The 17,943-nt window shown below is 31.9% G+C and overlaps 1 protein-coding gene across 1 annotated transcript in view; it reads right to left on the reverse strand.

Moving 5' to 3' along the window:
- CFH (complement factor H) overlaps positions 1-17,943 on the reverse strand; it is an 82,723-nt gene that overhangs the window by 41,596 nt on the left and 23,184 nt on the right. Inside the window, exons 6-9 of the mRNA XM_081297283.1 lie at positions 15,387-15,557; positions 11,003-11,176; positions 4,895-5,089; positions 4,307-4,480 (exon numbers count right to left, since the gene is read on the reverse strand). Of these exons, the coding sequence (XP_081153409.1) occupies positions 4,307-4,480; positions 4,895-5,089; positions 11,003-11,176; positions 15,387-15,557 (714 nt within the window). The remainder of the gene's footprint in view (positions 1-4,306; positions 4,481-4,894; positions 5,090-11,002; positions 11,177-15,386; positions 15,558-17,943) is intronic.

Here is a 17,943-nt window from a genome sequence, read left to right on the forward strand (position 1 = left end):
AAATTCCAAATATCAAAAATATGCCATGTATATACTGAGTTAAAATTGAGATGTTGTAAGAGGTGCATCCCTTTCTGGAAGGTTGAGGGAAGAATCAATTCTCTTGTCATTTCCAGTTTCCAGAGACTTTCCCCTTTGTTTGGCTTATGTCCCCTTCCTCCATTTTCAAAGTCAAAAACATTGAACTTCTATCTGACCCTTTTCCACAGTAACATAACTCTTGTGCTTTCTCTCCCTCCTTCTCTCTTTCTTTCCACACATTATCATGATTTCACTCAGATGACCCAGAATACTCTCCATATTTCAAGATCAAAGTAATATCTCTAAAGTCCATTTTACCATTTCAAGTAATGCATTTCAGATTCCAAGAATGAGAATATAGACATCTTTAAGGAGGCCATTAGTTTGTCTACTACACTCAAGAACAAAGGTGGAGGACTCATACATCAGTAAACAAGACAGAGTATATTGATATAAGAATAAATACATACATCAATTTAAAAAATAAAGGAATAAAAAGCCTATAAAAAACACAAAAACTGGGCTGGGGCTGTGGCTCAGCAGTAGAGCGCTCGATTAGCACAATCGAGCCCCTGGGTTTAATCTTCAGCACCACAGATAAATAAATAAAATAAAGGTATTATGTCCAAATACAGCTAAAAATAACAAATATTTTTAAAAATCATAAAACCTACATTTAACAATTTCTTGACAATTATGTAAGTTTCTCATTGCTCAAAAAACACAAATACCACTCTCCCTTATGTTGTATTGTTCAAAACTTATTTGTGTAGATATACCTAAATTGGAAGGAGCCTTTATTCTAGATGTTCGTGTGCCCAGACAAAGTATGCAGATTCTGTTATAAGAAGGGGAAAATGGATATTTGGGGACATATGGGTATCTTTGGTACCAGTGAATAAATGCATATTCAATTAAGAAAAACACAAGTTCTAAAATTTTTATTTTTTTAAGAATGACATCCATATAAAAACAAATTTCATTTCATAAAAAACATAACAGTATGTCAATCAACATATGAATATGAGATATAGAAATATTACTGGAAAAATATGGAAATTTGGGGGTAAATTTAGCATTAGAAAAATGATCTATATAAGATCAAAAAATAACTCACAAAAATGATTAATTTGGATTTCATCAAAAGTTAGAATATATGTTACTGGAAACAATCTCTTAGAACCTCAGAAGATAAACCACAAAATATGAGAAAATATGTATAGACATATATCTGATAATAGAATTGCATCCTAACTATATGAAGCACTATCACAATGGAATGATAAGATAACCTACACAATTTAAGTGGGAAAAACATTTAAATTTACAATAAAAAGTATAACAATGTCCCTGCAGATATAATGTCTAAGCAAATATAATAGTGCTCACCATAAAGAGTCAACCAGGAAAATAAAATGAGGGCACAATGACATACCATTACATATATGCCAATGTGGCTAAAATTTTAAAACTGGCCATCCTATTTGTCAGTGAAGATGCAAGTCAATTGGAACTCTTATATGTAGCCAATAGGAATGTATAAAATATTCCAATAATCCTGAAAATCAATGTAGCAAATTCTTACAGATTTAGTCATGTACATATCATATGACTCAGTAATTTCAATTTTAGAAATGTATCCTAGATAAAGAGTAAAAATATGTCTATACAAAGATTTTCTTCAAATGTTCATAAAGAGTGCAACCAAAATTACCAAAACATGAAAATACCCCAAATGTTCATTAGTAGTGGAATAGAAAACCAAATACTCATTGACTTGTATAATGATATATGACTTGGTAATGAAAAAAATTAGTTGTTAATGCAAGAAACAACAGAAAAAAATTACATTTTGCTGAAAAAAATAAAGCCAAATATAAATGAATATGCTGTGTAAATCTATTGATAACAAAGTTGTCAAAAGGCAAACTAATCTGTAGTGACAGAAATAACATTGATTACCTATGTTGATGGAATTGAGGGTAGACTCAGTGGATAAAGAACCAGAGAACTTTCTCATAATATTAAAACTATCTCAAACTTCATTATGTTTATACTTATATAATTTATCAAAGTCTTTCACGTTCACACTAAATGCATGTGAATTTCTTTGTATATACTTCATACTTAAATAAATTTTGTCTTTTTAAAAATGAACCCTTAGAAATTGAAAAATGAGAAGGTGACCAACAAGGGAGGAAGAAGGACCACAGAAGGTAGTGGGGAATGAAACTGATTAAACTATCATGTGCAGGTATGAATATGTCACAACAAAGCCCATTAGTCTATTTATAAATACATACTAATATAATTTTTAAAATCAGCCCTTAGAAATTAAATATGCAGTTTTAAAAACATTTTTAAATATAATTTAGTTATTGAAAGAAAAAAAGTCAAAGCAATCTATCTACATAGAACATAAAAAGTGAAAAGATATAGAAATAAAAGTTATATGTTCAAAGCACATTAACCCAAATAACAAACACTTCAGATAGAAAAAATATAGAAAAATAAGAATTAAGCAAAATATAGTTCTGAAGAGAAAGTTAAAAAACATCAAATAAAAGCTCAATACAAAGTTTAAGGAAAATAATAATATAAACCTTGAAAAATTTAAAATTTCCAAAGATAAAAGAACATTCTTAGAGCTTAAACAAGTAGTGGATAATCCTGTTACCTACAAAGAATAAAGTCCGAAAAGCTCAAAGCCTCTCATTAGCAAAAATGTGTTTCAAAAGACCTAGATATGAAATACAGAATATATATGTAGAAATATATACATAGAAATATACTTCATTTCTAAAAGGGAAAGGTCAATATCATTAAGCTGTGAATTATTTGTAAGTTATTCTGCAGACCCAAGAGAACTGCAAACAAAATCTAAACAGGGTAATTAAAAGTATGTGGTAAGCTAAATTTAAAAGTTTACAGAAGATCAAAGTGTCACCTCCCAAAGAAACTGATACAAAGAAGATTGGGGTGAAAAGTCCTGATTAGATAGCGATACTTATTATGAATCTATAGTGATTAAGGTAGAGATTACTAAAATATTATTTGCTAATGTTGCAAAATAAAATACACAGTATAAATAGTCAGTATCCATTTTTATGATATATGAAAAGGTACAATATTGGATTACTGGGGAAATGTTGAATTTTCCCATATTGTTTTTAAAAGGAAATAATGTCATTATCATGCATAAAAATAACCTGCAAATGAATTAATAATATGAAGACAAGATATAACTTTTAGAATAAAAAGTATGTCTACATTCTGAAGTATTACTATTAAAAACCCAAAAACATAAGCAATAAAATACAGTTAATTTTATAGTGAAAGGAACAATATTATTCATAGTAAACATAAAAGAAAAAATAAAAGCCACATAAATTAAGAACACATATGTAATACATATAATTGAAAAAAAATGATATTTAGAATTACTAAGAATCCAACATCAAAGCTTCCAAAAAGATAATCTAAAAAAAAATCAAGCCTCATCTTACAGATTAAATGAACTTCCCATTAGCTCATAACAATGTATGCTAAATTCAATTATTAATAAAAGAAGCACATATCAACACTTCAGTGTTTTACCACTTTATTGCCATTTATCTAGTAAATATAAAATACAACATCGCTTAATCATTATCAAGAACGTAGAGCAAGAATTCAGCATTGACCAGAATGTATATTAGTACAAGCTCTATAGAAAATCCAAAACAAAATATGTACAATTTCCCAGAAGACCCATTTCTGTAACATGTCCCAGAAATACTCAGAGACAAAGGGCAATACTGCAAAAATACCCCATCACTTCTTGACTGACATCTTTTACTCTCATTGTATTCATTTTTTATTTATAACAATTTTATAATAATTTTGAGTCAAATGATTAATTTCAACGTATATGCATATGACTTAATTAAACCAAAAATATTGTATTCAAATTCTTTTTTAAATATATTTTCTAGTTGTATATGGACACAATACCTTTATTTATTTATCTTTATATGGTGCTTAGGATCAAACCCAGCGCTTCACACACGCAAGGCAGGTGCTCCACTACTGAGTTACAGCCCCAGCCCCTGTATTCAAATTCTTTACTATATTCTTGAATACTGTTTACTAACATGCACTTATTTTGCAACATACTTATCAATAAATTTTGATTTCCACTTTTACATGAAACATGGAAACAAATTTTTATAAATATTTTGCCCCAGTTTAATGTAGATGGGCCTTTAAAAAATCACGAGTATAGATATCAGAGCATTTTACTTACTAATCCGAATGCATTTGAGAGGAGGGGACCAGCCATTCTCTGTACATGTAACTGTGTCTTGACCATTTGAAAGACTATAGCCAGGATAACAGTCAACTTTAACAGACTCATGCAGTGAATGTTTTGTTTCATGTGAGTAATATCCATATTCCACATAATTGAAAATGCATTGTCCTAAGGAGCATAAAGTGATAAAAAGTGAAAACATTAATTTGAACAAAATATTGGATTAAAAATTACCTTTATAATATTTAGAAAATGTATAGCATCCGAAAAATGTGCAATTAAGAAAAACCCAAAACTACTATACCAAATGTTTGTTAAAAAATAAAAATCAATAACATTGAATTCATCTTTAATTTTGTAGCTAAAACATGTGTAAATGATACAGGTTTTCTTGTAACTTTGGTTTTCATGTGATTTTTATGAAGAGCTTCTTATAAAAGACAAAAACTAATTGGGTCTTTTTGCACACACAATTCTTCCCTTGGCCCTAATTTGTCATGCAAGACTTAACTGTAAATACTTATGTGCTTCTTTCTTTCCTCATTGAAAGATACATGTATCATTGTAAAGACATTTACTTACTGATGCATGGTACTTCTGGCAGCCACCCTTCTTTTGTGCAATAAATGTAACCCCAGTATGATTTTGAAGGAGACACAAAATTGTTATCACATGCATAGGTATATCGTTGTCCTATAGGTACTGGAAAGTATGGTCTATATCTTTCTTCAGAGTATAGACGTCCATGTTTTATCTCTGGAAAATCACAAGGTTTCACTTGTGATAAAAAAATAAGATGAATAATATTTTATTTTATTGAGCAACATATCAGAAATAAACCATTTAAGTAATGAATTTTGTCTTATTATTAACATAATTACAAGGTTTTCAAGAAAAGATAAGTCACAGAAATCAGATGATTATGCTCTGTGAGGTCTTTGTTAGTGAAGTCAAATGATATCTTTTCAGTCACCAGAGAAATCAACTAGAAAAATTTGTTAGTATCAAAATAGATAAGGTTATAATAAACAATAGTTTTATTCTAGTTTCACTTGGGAAATGAGATGTTTTTAATGTGCTAAAATGTTTTTCAATGAGGTATAATATGATTATATCTTATTGACTTATTCTTATATATTAAATAATTTAACACAATTTTAAATGCTGTTATTTATATTATTGTCAGTGTTATTTTTATTTTCTTGAAATTTACTCATTTTCAAGAGATTGTTTAGAGAAAACCTAGTCCTTTGAATATCTAAATAGTATTAATTTTTTCCAGGCAATATGATTCTGTTTCAAGAAATCTTATGTGATATGTTATAAAGAATCCCCTCATCGCCTTCATGTATACACACATACAATAAATATACTACAACTTCAATTAATTTTTCCACTTTCCTTTATGTTTGATTGCAGACCATTTTCAAGAAGTTTCTACTCTTCAAAATGGTAATTTGCATTATACACTTTGAATTTTTGCTCATCTTTTGTATTAGAACATCATAAATATTGGGTTCATTTTGACACAATCAAATATGCAAGAAATTTTATTTCAAGCCCCATCCAACCTTTTCCTCCCTTCTTCTCCCTCATGTTCCCTCTTCTTCTGTACTAAAATTTCATTCTATTACACATGCAAAAGGGAAATTTCCTTTGGGATGTTTATATATGACTATGACATGATTTGGTTAAATTCATGCCATTTTTCTTCCTCTTTCTCTTCCTTCTTCCCTCTCATTCTCCAATAGCTACTACCACTGATCTTCCCTATATCTTTATGATATCTGATCCCCACCCCCACTGCCTTCTTTCCCTAAATTTACTAAAACTTCCTCATATGAGAGAAAATTTTCAACCTTTGAGTTTCTAAGTCTGGTTTATTTCATTTAGCATGATTTTTCTCCATTTCCATCCATTCATCAGCAAATGTCATTATTTCACTCTTATGGCTGAGTTAACTCTTTTGTATGTATGCACCACATTTTCCTAATTCATTTCTAATACCTATTGATGGGCTTCTGGGTAGAATCCATAATTTGGGAATTATGCTGCTGTAAACACTGAAGTGGCTGAATCACAATAGGATGCTGATTTTTAGGCCTTTTGGAAAAACATTGAGAGTGGGATAGCTGGGTCATATGGCAGTTTAAATCCTAGTTTTTTTTTTTTTTTTGAGGAATCTCCCCATGGTTTCCAGAGTGATTGTTCTAATTTTCAGTCCCATCAATAATGCAGAAGTGCACCTTTTCCTCAAAATACTTACCAGCATTTATTATTATTCATGATATTGATAATTATTGATTCCTTTCAAGTGTACTTTCTTGGTCTACAGTCTATATGTCTTGGTGTAGTTTTGATTTGCATTTCCCTAATTGCTAGAGATGCTGAACATTTTTCCATATATTTGTTGACCATTTGTGTTTCTTTTTTGTTATTCATTTTTATTAGTTGTTATACATGACAGCAGAAAGCTTTTTGATTCATTGTACATAAGCGGAGCAGAATTTTTCACTTCTCTGATTGTACATGACGTAGAGTCACACCATTCATATATGTATCTAGGGTAATAATGTGTGTCTCATTCCACCATCTTTTCTACCCCCCATATCCCCTCCCCCCTTTCCCTTTGCCCATTCCAAAGTTCCTCCACTCACCCTATCCACCACTCCATTATGGATTAGCATGCACTTATCAGAGAACACATTCAGCCCCTATTTGGGGGGATTGGCTTATTTCGCTTAGCATGATGAGTTTCTTCTTTTAAGAAGTTTCTGTTTAGTTCTTTTGGCCATTTATCGATTGGCCTATTTCTATTTGTTTGCTTGTTTGAGTTTGTTTGTTTGTTTGCTTTTGGCATTGAGTTTTTTTAGTTCTTTCTATATTCTGGATATTATTCCCTTGTCAGAGGAGTAACTGAAAAATATTTTCTCCCATTCCAGAGGCTCTCTCTTCAACGCTCTTCATCATTTTCTTTGCTGGACAGGATCTTTTTTTAATTTAATGGCATCCCACTTACTGATTCTTAGTTTTATTTTGTGAGCTTTAGGGGTCTCATTCAGAAAGTCAGTGCCTGCACTGATATGATGGAATATTGATCCTATGTTTTCTTCTAATTTTGGCTCTGATCTTTATTATTTCTGACCTTCTACTGATTTTGTAATTAAGATCTTGAAGTGTAACATAAGCTTATTTATTTGGTCTCTCTCTATATTTTTAATGTAGATACTCAATGAAATAAATTTTACTCTTAGTACTGCTTTCATACTATCTCAGAGATTTAATATATCTTTGGTTTCATTTGTTTCTAAATATTTTTTATTTCTTCCCTCAATTATTCTTTGATCCATCCTTCTTAAAAGGATACTGTTTAAACTCCACATGTTTATGTGATTTCTGCTATTTTTCTTGCTTTTGATTTCTAGTTTCATTTTAGTATGTTCTAATAGGTTGCATGGGATTATATCAATTTTCTTTGTGTATTTGCTTAGATGTACATTTTGACCTGGAACATGGTCTGTTTTGGAGAAGGTTCCATGAACTGCTGAGAAAAAGATAAATTGAGTTTGAATACACACAGTTTGGATATATCATTATTTATTTTATGTTTTGATGACCTGTCTATTAGTGATAAGGATGTATTGAAATCTTCCAGTATTACTGTATTGGGATCTATCTGGGATTTAATTTCAGGAAGTATTATTTTATTATTTTTTAGTTGTTAATAGACCTTTATTTTATTTATTTACATGAGGTGTTGAGAATCGAATGCAGTACCTCACACATGCCAGGCAAGTGCACTACTGCTGAGCCACAGCCACAGCCCCTTAAGAAGTATTTTTTAATGTAATATGTTGACATTTGGGGCATATGTATTAACTATTATTATGTCTTCTTGTTGGGTTGTTTCCTTTACTAGGATGTAATGGCTCTCTTTTTCTCTTCGGATTAATTCATGCTTGAAATCTGCTTTGTCAGATATGAAGAATGGCTACTCCAGCTTGTTTTCAGAGTTCATTTGCATGAAGAAAATTTTTTTTTCAATCCTTCTGCCTTCAGTCTGCAAGTGCCTTTACCTATGAAATGAGTCTCTTGCAAACAGAATTTGGTTGGATCTTGTTTTTGGATCCATTCTGCTGGTCTATGTCTTTAAATGAGTGAGTTAAGGCTATTTATTTTCAGTGTTATTATGGATATATTATTTGGATTTTGGATTATATATTTTGAATTCTTGCTCAACCTAAATGTCTTTTTTTTAACAAAGGTGAGAAAATGATTTCTTCTAACTATACTTTCTTGGTCTACAGTCCATATCTCTTATCATTGACAAATACTTCCTCACCTTTATGAAGCTTCCAGTGTTGTAATTAAAATGCTTTTTAGCATTAAGTCTTGTTCATTTTATGTTCATTTTTCCCCTATAATGTTTTTTTTAAAGATTTTGATATTTTATATTAACCCACGGGTTTTAGAAATTACATCATGAACTGTCCAAACCTGTATTATTCAACAAGAACTGTGCCTTGGACATACTTGAGTCTTTTGAGTTGCAAGAAGTGAGATTTTAAGATTAATCAATTAAATTTTCCATTTGTAGATAAGAGATTTGAAACCTGGTGGTTGCAGAAAAATGTGTTTATTCACCTCCTTATGCTGTTTCATGGAACATCAATAAAATAAATTAGTTCTCTCTGATGTCTTTTTAAAATGCACAAAAAGCAGAGAATTGACAGGTATAATTATTATGATAGGCCAGAGGCACTTGTCTATATTCTTCACACTCATGTGAGCACATCTAAACCTCATTAAAAGGGTGTACCTTGAAGCAAATTTAATATTCCACTAAGGACCTATCAGCAGAGATGGGTGGTTCTCACAACAGCCTCATTCTACTACTTAGAGTATCCACCTGCTTATACTTTCACTAAATGTAGGTCATAGTCTCATTGCCAGCTATAGTTGTTCCATCCTAGTGTTCAGTCAAACTGATCTTAAAATTGAATAAATATTCACTAATTTTCATAAATGTTGCTAATCCATCTGTCCTAGGAAGCTTATTTCTTTGACTCAAGCCCAGGATTTTATAGTTACCATTGCAGAAATTTATCCTATTTGATTCAATTTGACATGTAGGATTTTCTTTGAATGATATGTCCTGGTGTAGATTAACATCATCCTTTGTGTCATTCAAGTTGTGAATTTATACTACATTTTTCCCTGAGCCATTGAATAATTTGATGTCACCAATGAGTAATGGAGTTGTCCTGAGAAGAAAGTCCTCTTGCTTGATTATCAGATAAGATTATTTAATGAAATTGCAAAGAGATAAACCATCTAACTGGTCAATTTCATTGTCTTATCCATAAGAACCTGTGAAAGGCAGGTTTAGATATATTTGAGCAACTCCATATTGTCGAAGTCAACTATAAAATCACTAAACATTGACCTTATAGTTCTTATGCACTTTGAAATTTGTTTCACAGTTATAAAATCTTTCTCTGTTAGTGACTGGAATTTTGCCTAGAACTAACATTGAACTCATTGACCAATCATTTGTATCATCACATTTTTGTTTAAGTGTGATACACCTTTAAAATGTACTGTTCGATAGAAAGAAAAGGAATATGACTGTGGAGACAAACTAAAACTTGAAGAGGGCCAAGAAAGCATTCCAAAAATAAAATAGTCTTGACCTTTAGTGGAATTTTGCCACATGTAAGATTTGTAGGAAACTACATAAGTCCTTCAGCACTCCTCCCTCACAATAGGGGAGCTTTATTTTTCTCCTTTTGGGGGCATGTTGGACTTAGTGTCTAATTTCTGAAGAATAGATGTGGTGGTAGCAAGAGTATGTGAGTAGATCCTAAGTAGTATTCAGGCCTCCACTCACTCAGATCAGTAGCTCTGGAGAAAGTTAGCTGTCATTCAGGTAACCTAAGAGAGGCCCATGTGGTCAGGAGCTGAGGCCTCCTGCCAAAATCTATGTGAGTGAACCGTGTGGGAAACAGATCCTGCAGAACAGTCTATTACACTGATGTACTGACTGCACCACAAGAAGAAACTGACTCAGAACTACTGACTCATTTCCAAATTCTTGACCCGCAGACACAATGAGACAACAAATATTTGGTATTAAACAAATATGTTTGTGGGGGAATTTTTTTAAATTTTATTTTTTAGTTGTAGTTGGACTCAATACCTTGATTTTATTTACTTATTTTCATGTAGTGCTGAGGATCGGACCCAGGACCTTACACATACTAGGCGAGCTCTCTACCACTGAGCCACAACCCTAACCCAGTAAATTTGTTTTAATGAAACAAATAACTAACATATTATCTGTTAGAAGGTAGTATTTTTACCCAATGTTTTATTCACATACTGGAAGAATTTTATTAATTAGAGAAATACATATATATATATATATATATATATATATATATACACATACACACACATACATACATTTTTTTGAATTGCAAGAAACTGTTTTTAATTTACTAAGATGTAATTTTCATACTAAGAGATGTAAAGAATGCTTTTAAAGGCAATATGTACATATTATGTACATAAACATAGACAACTATTTGGTCTTGTCACTCTGTGTGTGTGTGTGTGTGTGTATGAGTGTGTTTAGTAGAAAAATCAATTCAGAATTACAAAGTAGCTCAAGATATAAATGGAACTTACAGCTACATCTTGGAGGAGGTATCCAGCCACTACTTGTACATTTTGCAGTATTTCCCCTGGTTGCAGGATAAAAACCACTTTTACATTCATATGTGATTTCATCTCCAGTTCTGTGCTTAATCCTTTGAGGTGAGTAAACACCATTTGGAATATAAGGAGGATTACATGTTACTTCTGGGGAAAAAAAAAATAGGATGTGTGAATAGTGTGGAAATCAGTACTCATTAAAATTAAGTATAAGAAAGTAAGACTATAGGTAATATTTATTTGTCCCTAGAGGAGCACAAAATGACATTAAAATAAACATATCCTCACTTATCACTATATATATATATATATATATATATATATATATATATATATATATCCTCATATATCGCTCCTGTTTAACTTACTGTGGTTTTTACCAATATATTTGTGATATCATGAAGTATGTGATAGCTTTGTCTAAAGCTATCACATACTTCATGATACTCCTTGTCTGGCAATGACTTCATCATGATCATGTATAAATATTTCAAATATTTCTTCCACTTTCTTCTATTTCTTTGGACACTGTTGCTCTTATAAGGATTGTTTACAAAAATATACATAGACTCTTCTTTCCACACAACTGGTAGGAAATCACATCCATTCTTTGAATTAAATGTGGCCATATGACTTAGATAGTTCAATGTAATGAAAATAAAACAGAAGGGAGTTTTAAAAGACATTGTGTGAATTTTCATGTTCTCATTCCCACATCTGCATTAACTGAAGAAGAACATTGGAAAGATGATGCCTTTGTCACCTGATTCTTAGAACTAGTTTACCATATTTCACTGCATTACCATTGCCAATGTTAAAGGATTCTTCCACAGGGAGACCAGGAACCAGGGCATTCAGCAGGAAGCAGAGCATATTAGTGTTGGCACTGGTCCAGCGCATTGTATTCAAAGGCTGAGGTCCCAAAGCAGGAGATGTTGCCTTATATATCTCTTGTTAGTTCCTCTTTATTTGCTAGCTCTTTGTCTCCCATATAAGGTAATATACATTATATACATTCTAATTGGGCATTATATTTTATACTATAGATTTACAACAATATTACAACAGAGTTGTGGAATGTGCATGGTGATTTTGTTGGTGTCATGTTACCTTTCCTTTGTTCTGAGAAAGTCCCTACCATACCACTGCATTAACATATGTTCATGAGTATTCCATGTGTTCTAATCTTGCACCAAGACAATTTAGTAATGAAAATTTTCAAGTATTACCTGCACAATTTAAAAAACAATGTTTCATATGTGAAACATTTAGTAGCATTTCACTTTTTGGCAAAAAAAGGCATAACGTCTGCAATGATTTTTCAGTGAAATATTGTGCAGAGACCCTTCTGAACTGTATTAGAAGTGAGCACAAACCAGAAACAAAGGGTAGTTTGTTAAGATATTGATATACTGCAATCTATTTTTTGGAAAGCCTTTTTTTGTAAGGGGTCTTTTTTGCAACTACTTAGGTCTGGCAACATAATATAAAAGTAACCATACCCAATTTGTAAATAAATGGACATTGTTGTGTTGCAATACAGCTTTCTTTACAAAAGGGAAGCAAGCTTGATTTGACCTGTGAGCAAGTTTGCCTTCCTTTGATCAAGTCTCTTCTCACATATAAAGCTCTTTCTTGTTCCTTCCATCAATTCTGCTATATCCCAATAATGGATCAATTTACAATATTCTTTTTCTTATAAAGTGCTATACATTTTAAGTATAGTAGAAAAGTTATATAAATGTCTGTATTGATGCCATATTGTAATTTGGCCTAAAAACATGTGGTGGATATTCATCATTACTTATAATCCTTTATATGCTCATAATTCATATCTTATTTCATTAAAATAATCCTTTATATGCTCATAATTTACCTCTTATTTCATTTTCCAATATAAGTTACTAATTGTTAATACACTCTTTTCAAGCCACTTAACCCAATTGCTCTTTTATCAACAAATAATAAGTCTTTGAACTTTAGTTTACATTTCTTTTCTTAGGTTTTACTTCATGGTATAACTAAATTTAATACCAATTTTTTTTAATCCAAAAGTTACAAGTTACAAACAACAAAAGTTTAAGAGAATGATTAAAATGTATCGGGTAATTTTGTTAAAACATTCGAGAATGGAAACACTTCTGAAGATTAATCTCAAACTGTAGACATGAATTCATTGATGAAACTTAATTCTTGCCTTTTGAAATCTTTCTTAAAATAAACAATTTAAAAATTGCCTTACTATCTATTGCTATCTAAAATAATAATATTCAAGACTATCCAAATGTATGTGGTCCCTTTTTCTCACTACCAGATACATTTGAAGTAAGAATAATAATGCATGATTAGCATCATATGTTGTAAATCAATTTTTAAAAGTTTATGAGGAAAACAGATGGAATTGGATCAAAAGTGACTTTTAATCAATTCATTTTGGCATGTTTAATTATTCCTGTAAATGACTTGTTGTAGGCTGTCCTCTATTGGACAGAGAGAACCAAAGTTTTGACAACTCTGACAAAACCTTTGGCATCTATATGCCATAGAAGAGATGGAAAGCAATTCAATTATTTTCTCCTCAACCATTTTAAATTTTGCTTTATTACTCAATTTCTGAGCTTTGAGTTACACAATTTTAGAGAAATTAAGATTTCTGGGTCAGGAGTTCATCATATGTCAACAGGTCAATTCTTGCATTGTGCCAGGAAAACAAAGAGAAATATTTGTAATATATTAGCTGAGGTACAGAAGGTTAGAGTCCTTTTATTAACAAGAAACTCTTCTACATCTAGTCAATGTAAAATATATTTAAATAAAATGAAACACATTTTGAAACAATGTGCATGCTTATCCAATTTGGGGTAAATCTCTTTATTGTTATCAAAGTTTAATAAAATACCTTGTGATCAGCCAAATCCCTTTTAACATGGATTTAACATGGATTATCATTGTCTTATATTCATTAATTATTTTCTAAAATATTTTGTTAATGATGCCTAAAAATAGAGATCACTCTATTGTGAGGAAAGATACATTTTCCATGGAACTGTTTGTAAACTGAAGCAAAATAAAATGTTTAATTATAAAATCAATTCAAAATTAACTGTACTTTTATAAAATATAACTAAAACAAGATTTAAGCATGTAATTACATACCACAGATGTAAAGTTCCGAGGGTTCCTAGGAGTTAACTCTCCTTACCTCACAGTATGGTAAAGTCTGTGAAAATCACTGGACCTATCAATGGTCCTTCTTTCCTTCACTGCAACAGTTCTCATCAAAAAGCTACCTCACTTCTTTTCAGAAATGCCTGCACATATCTGAGGACAGGAATTACTACAATATAGCTATGTCTTCTTGCTATTCTTTCTATGGTTATGATTTCTTAAACTCTTCAATCATCTATATTCTCTCTTCTAGGTCATGATCATTGGAAGACATCCCTTTAAAAGGAGGTAGGAAAAAAAGAACACAATATTCAGATATACTTCTTGTGGGGAAAAGCACTCTGCCTCTCTGCATGACATCCTTCCATGAAGAAGCTGAGAGTTAGGATTTCTTTTTCAGCACCATCATCACTGTTGTTCCAAATTGAACCCATTGCTCATGAAAATCTCCACTTTCTGGATCCCTTTAATTCCATTGTCAATAGAGATTTACCTCATCTGATCTTAACATAATTTACTCTTTAGAGCCAAATTCTAGGCTTTAGAAGAGCAATTTATGTATTTGAGAATTGCAGATTATTGAAATTGGAAAGCCTATGACAGTCCTGGCTCTGCTCCTGGAATGTTTTATCACCAGGGACTAACTACTTAATAGTGTATTTAAGCCTCTGGTCCTATTTATTTTTATCTTGAGAGAATATCATACAAAGTACTATCAAAAGGACTTTGCACACTTAATTCTTACAAATTTAATACTCTGTTTTTGAGAAAAATAGATTGCTTACATAAAATGATTATATTTATTAAAATAATTGTTGGGGTTGTAGCTCATTGAATGGTAGAATCCTTGCCTAGCAGACAAAAGGTCCTGGGCCCAATGTCACTTATCACAAAAATAATAAATAAATAAATAAATAAATAAATAAGTGATAAAATTCTTTTGGAATTGGGTACCAAGAATTGAACTCAAGGGCACTTGATCACTGAGCCACATCTCCATCCCCCTTTTCTATTTTATTTAGAGACAGGGTCTCACTGAGTTGCTTAGCACCTTACTGTTGCTGAGGCTGGCTTTGAACTGGTGATATGTTGCCTCAGCCTCCTGAGCTCTGGGATTACAGATGTGCACCACCATGTCCAGTCTGATAAAATTCTTAACAAAAGATACAGAAAATAAAAATAACCTTACCTTCACATGAGGGAGTTGGACTCCATCCTGAACTAGTGCATATAGCACTGCCTTTTTCACTGTATTCAAAACCTTGATTACATTTATATTGAAATCTTTCATTCTCCTTATAAATTTTCTTCGGAGATATAGAATATCCATTTCTAATTTCTGGCGATGTACAGGAAATTGCTAAATACGAGGGATTAAATTCTAAAATGTTATTATGATCTAAAAGACTATAACCAAGTTGTGTTTACATAAAAATAGAAATTTTGTTTCCATTAGGTAAATCAGCCAACCAAACAAAAGTTCTCTTTTGGCTTGACTGTCTGATTTATCTGTTATTCTTAACATCAGTTGTTATCATCTGTTGCTCTTCATTTTTGCCAGAAGCTAAAATTCTGAGTAAAATTCTGTTTCAACTTTAGTTTAAGGGTAAATTAGTCCTTTGGCAGTAATTGATAGTAATATTCACCAAATGCATATGTGATATTGAATATAGATTTACTGTGATAAGTATTTTCTCCAAGTGACCTGTAAAAATAAAACATTTTCTCATTATTGATTAGAGTACTTATTCAACAGAATCATTTTCAAGGAAATTTATTCCACTCATTTTTCATTACATCTTTGAAAAGTAACTGAGTTCTGCTTTTGTGTCTTCACCGTCTATACAGGTTTTCTGTCAAAAACAAGATCACAATAAAACAAACACAAACAATAACAACAGAAAACTGCCCATCATCTTTGATACCACTTCTCTCAAACACTTTTCTCTGAGATAGTGACAATGATAACTGTTTTCCCAAATCCTTCCATCTTCCTAATCTGTTTTTCTTGGGCTTAACTACAAAACTTCCAAATGGCCACTTAATTCCTCCACTTGAAATCCTTCGCCAGTTCCAAAATCAGTCTGCATTAAAGCTAAGTTCTTAAGAATGGTGCATTAGCTTTTCAGTACCTTGTACTGGCCTATCTTCAGTTCATCACTGACTTATCACCTTCCTATGCAAGGCCCCTTTGGACAGTGGACAAGGAACAATAGGACATCACACTTATTGAAGCCTCACTGCCTTTCTGTGTTCATCTTCTGACCTTCCTGGGACTGGCATGCTTTTGCCTTCTTCATGGTCACCTAAAAACAGCCCTCTCTTCCTATAAGACTTTCCTTAAGCATCTGTAATTCCAGGAAGGTTCTGCTAGTCATGACATCTAGCTGTGACCATAGAAATCCCATATATGAACCTCTAAAGTATTTAACTTAACATTATTATCACAGAGAACTATTTCTGTTAGAATACTTAAGAATTTATTTATTTATTTATTTATTTATTTATTTACTTACTTACTGTAAGGTAGACTAGATAAAAAATGTGAATAAATCAGAGGTTTTAGGTAATAAATAAATATGGCAGAAACTTCTTCCCAACAAGAATAGGTTAAATGAAGTATGGTTCTATTAAACTAATTGGCCATAATGTTTAACTTAAAAGCCAAAATCATTGATGAATCAAGATATACAAATCAGCTATATTGTGACAAAATAAATTGAAGAAATCATGTAAAATTGACTTAGAAATTTTTCTAAAAGAAAATCATTTATTTGGTGGATTCAACTATGTTCAGCAGTTTATACTTAACTTTCAGCATAAATATGAAAGAGAATCATTTCCTAGAAATTAGTTATCAAAGATGAGTTATTCAAAAATATAATGCCATCATGATGCACCAGTGGAAACAAAAAATAAATGTTTGGCATCCAGAATTGAAAATAGACTTTTCTGGAGATCAGCACAGAAAGGCTGAACATTCTCTTTCAACCTGTAAGAGCCAACTATAGCCAGGAGTGGTATTACATGCTGTAATCCCAACAGCATAGGCTGAGGCAGAATTTCAAGTTCAAAGCCAGCTTCAGGAACAGCAAGACACTCAGCAACTCAATGAGACCCTGTCTCTAAATAAATACAAAAAAGGGCGAGTGTTATGGCTCAATGATTGAATGCCCCTGAGTTCAATCCCTGGTACCCACCACCCTGAAAAAAGAGCCAACAACAATATGTTTATAGTTAGAGCATGAATGTTGATGTCAGACAATAACCTAGGCTTAAATTTAGACTCTCTATGCTATGGTAATCTAGGCTGCATGATTTGATTTTTGTTGTGGTTTACATGTGAAGTAACACCCAAAAGCTCATGTGTGAGACAATGCAAGAAGATTTAGAGGCGAAATGATTGGGTTTTGAGAGCCTTAACCCTATCAGTGCATTAATCCTCTGATAGAAATTGACTGAGTGGTAACTGAAAGTAGGTAGGGTGTGGCTGGAAGAGGTGGGTCATTGAGGATGTACCTTTGGGGTATGCATTTTGTATGTTGTGAGGAGAGTCTCTCTCTCTCTCTCTCTCTCTCTCTCTCTCTCTCTCTCTCTCTCTCTCTTTCTCATTCCTGATCATCATGTCCTGAGTTACTTTCCATTGCTTCATTATTTCACCATCATGTCCCTTGAGCCCCAGGGAATGGAGCTGGCTATCCATGAACTAAGACCTCTGAAACTGAGAGACCTCAAATAAACTTTTC

The sequence above is a fragment of the Spermophilus citellus genome (genome assembly GCF_964194105.1).
Source record: "Spermophilus citellus genome assembly, chromosome: 6".
Taxonomy (NCBI): domain Eukaryota; kingdom Metazoa; phylum Chordata; class Mammalia; order Rodentia; family Sciuridae; genus Spermophilus; species Spermophilus citellus.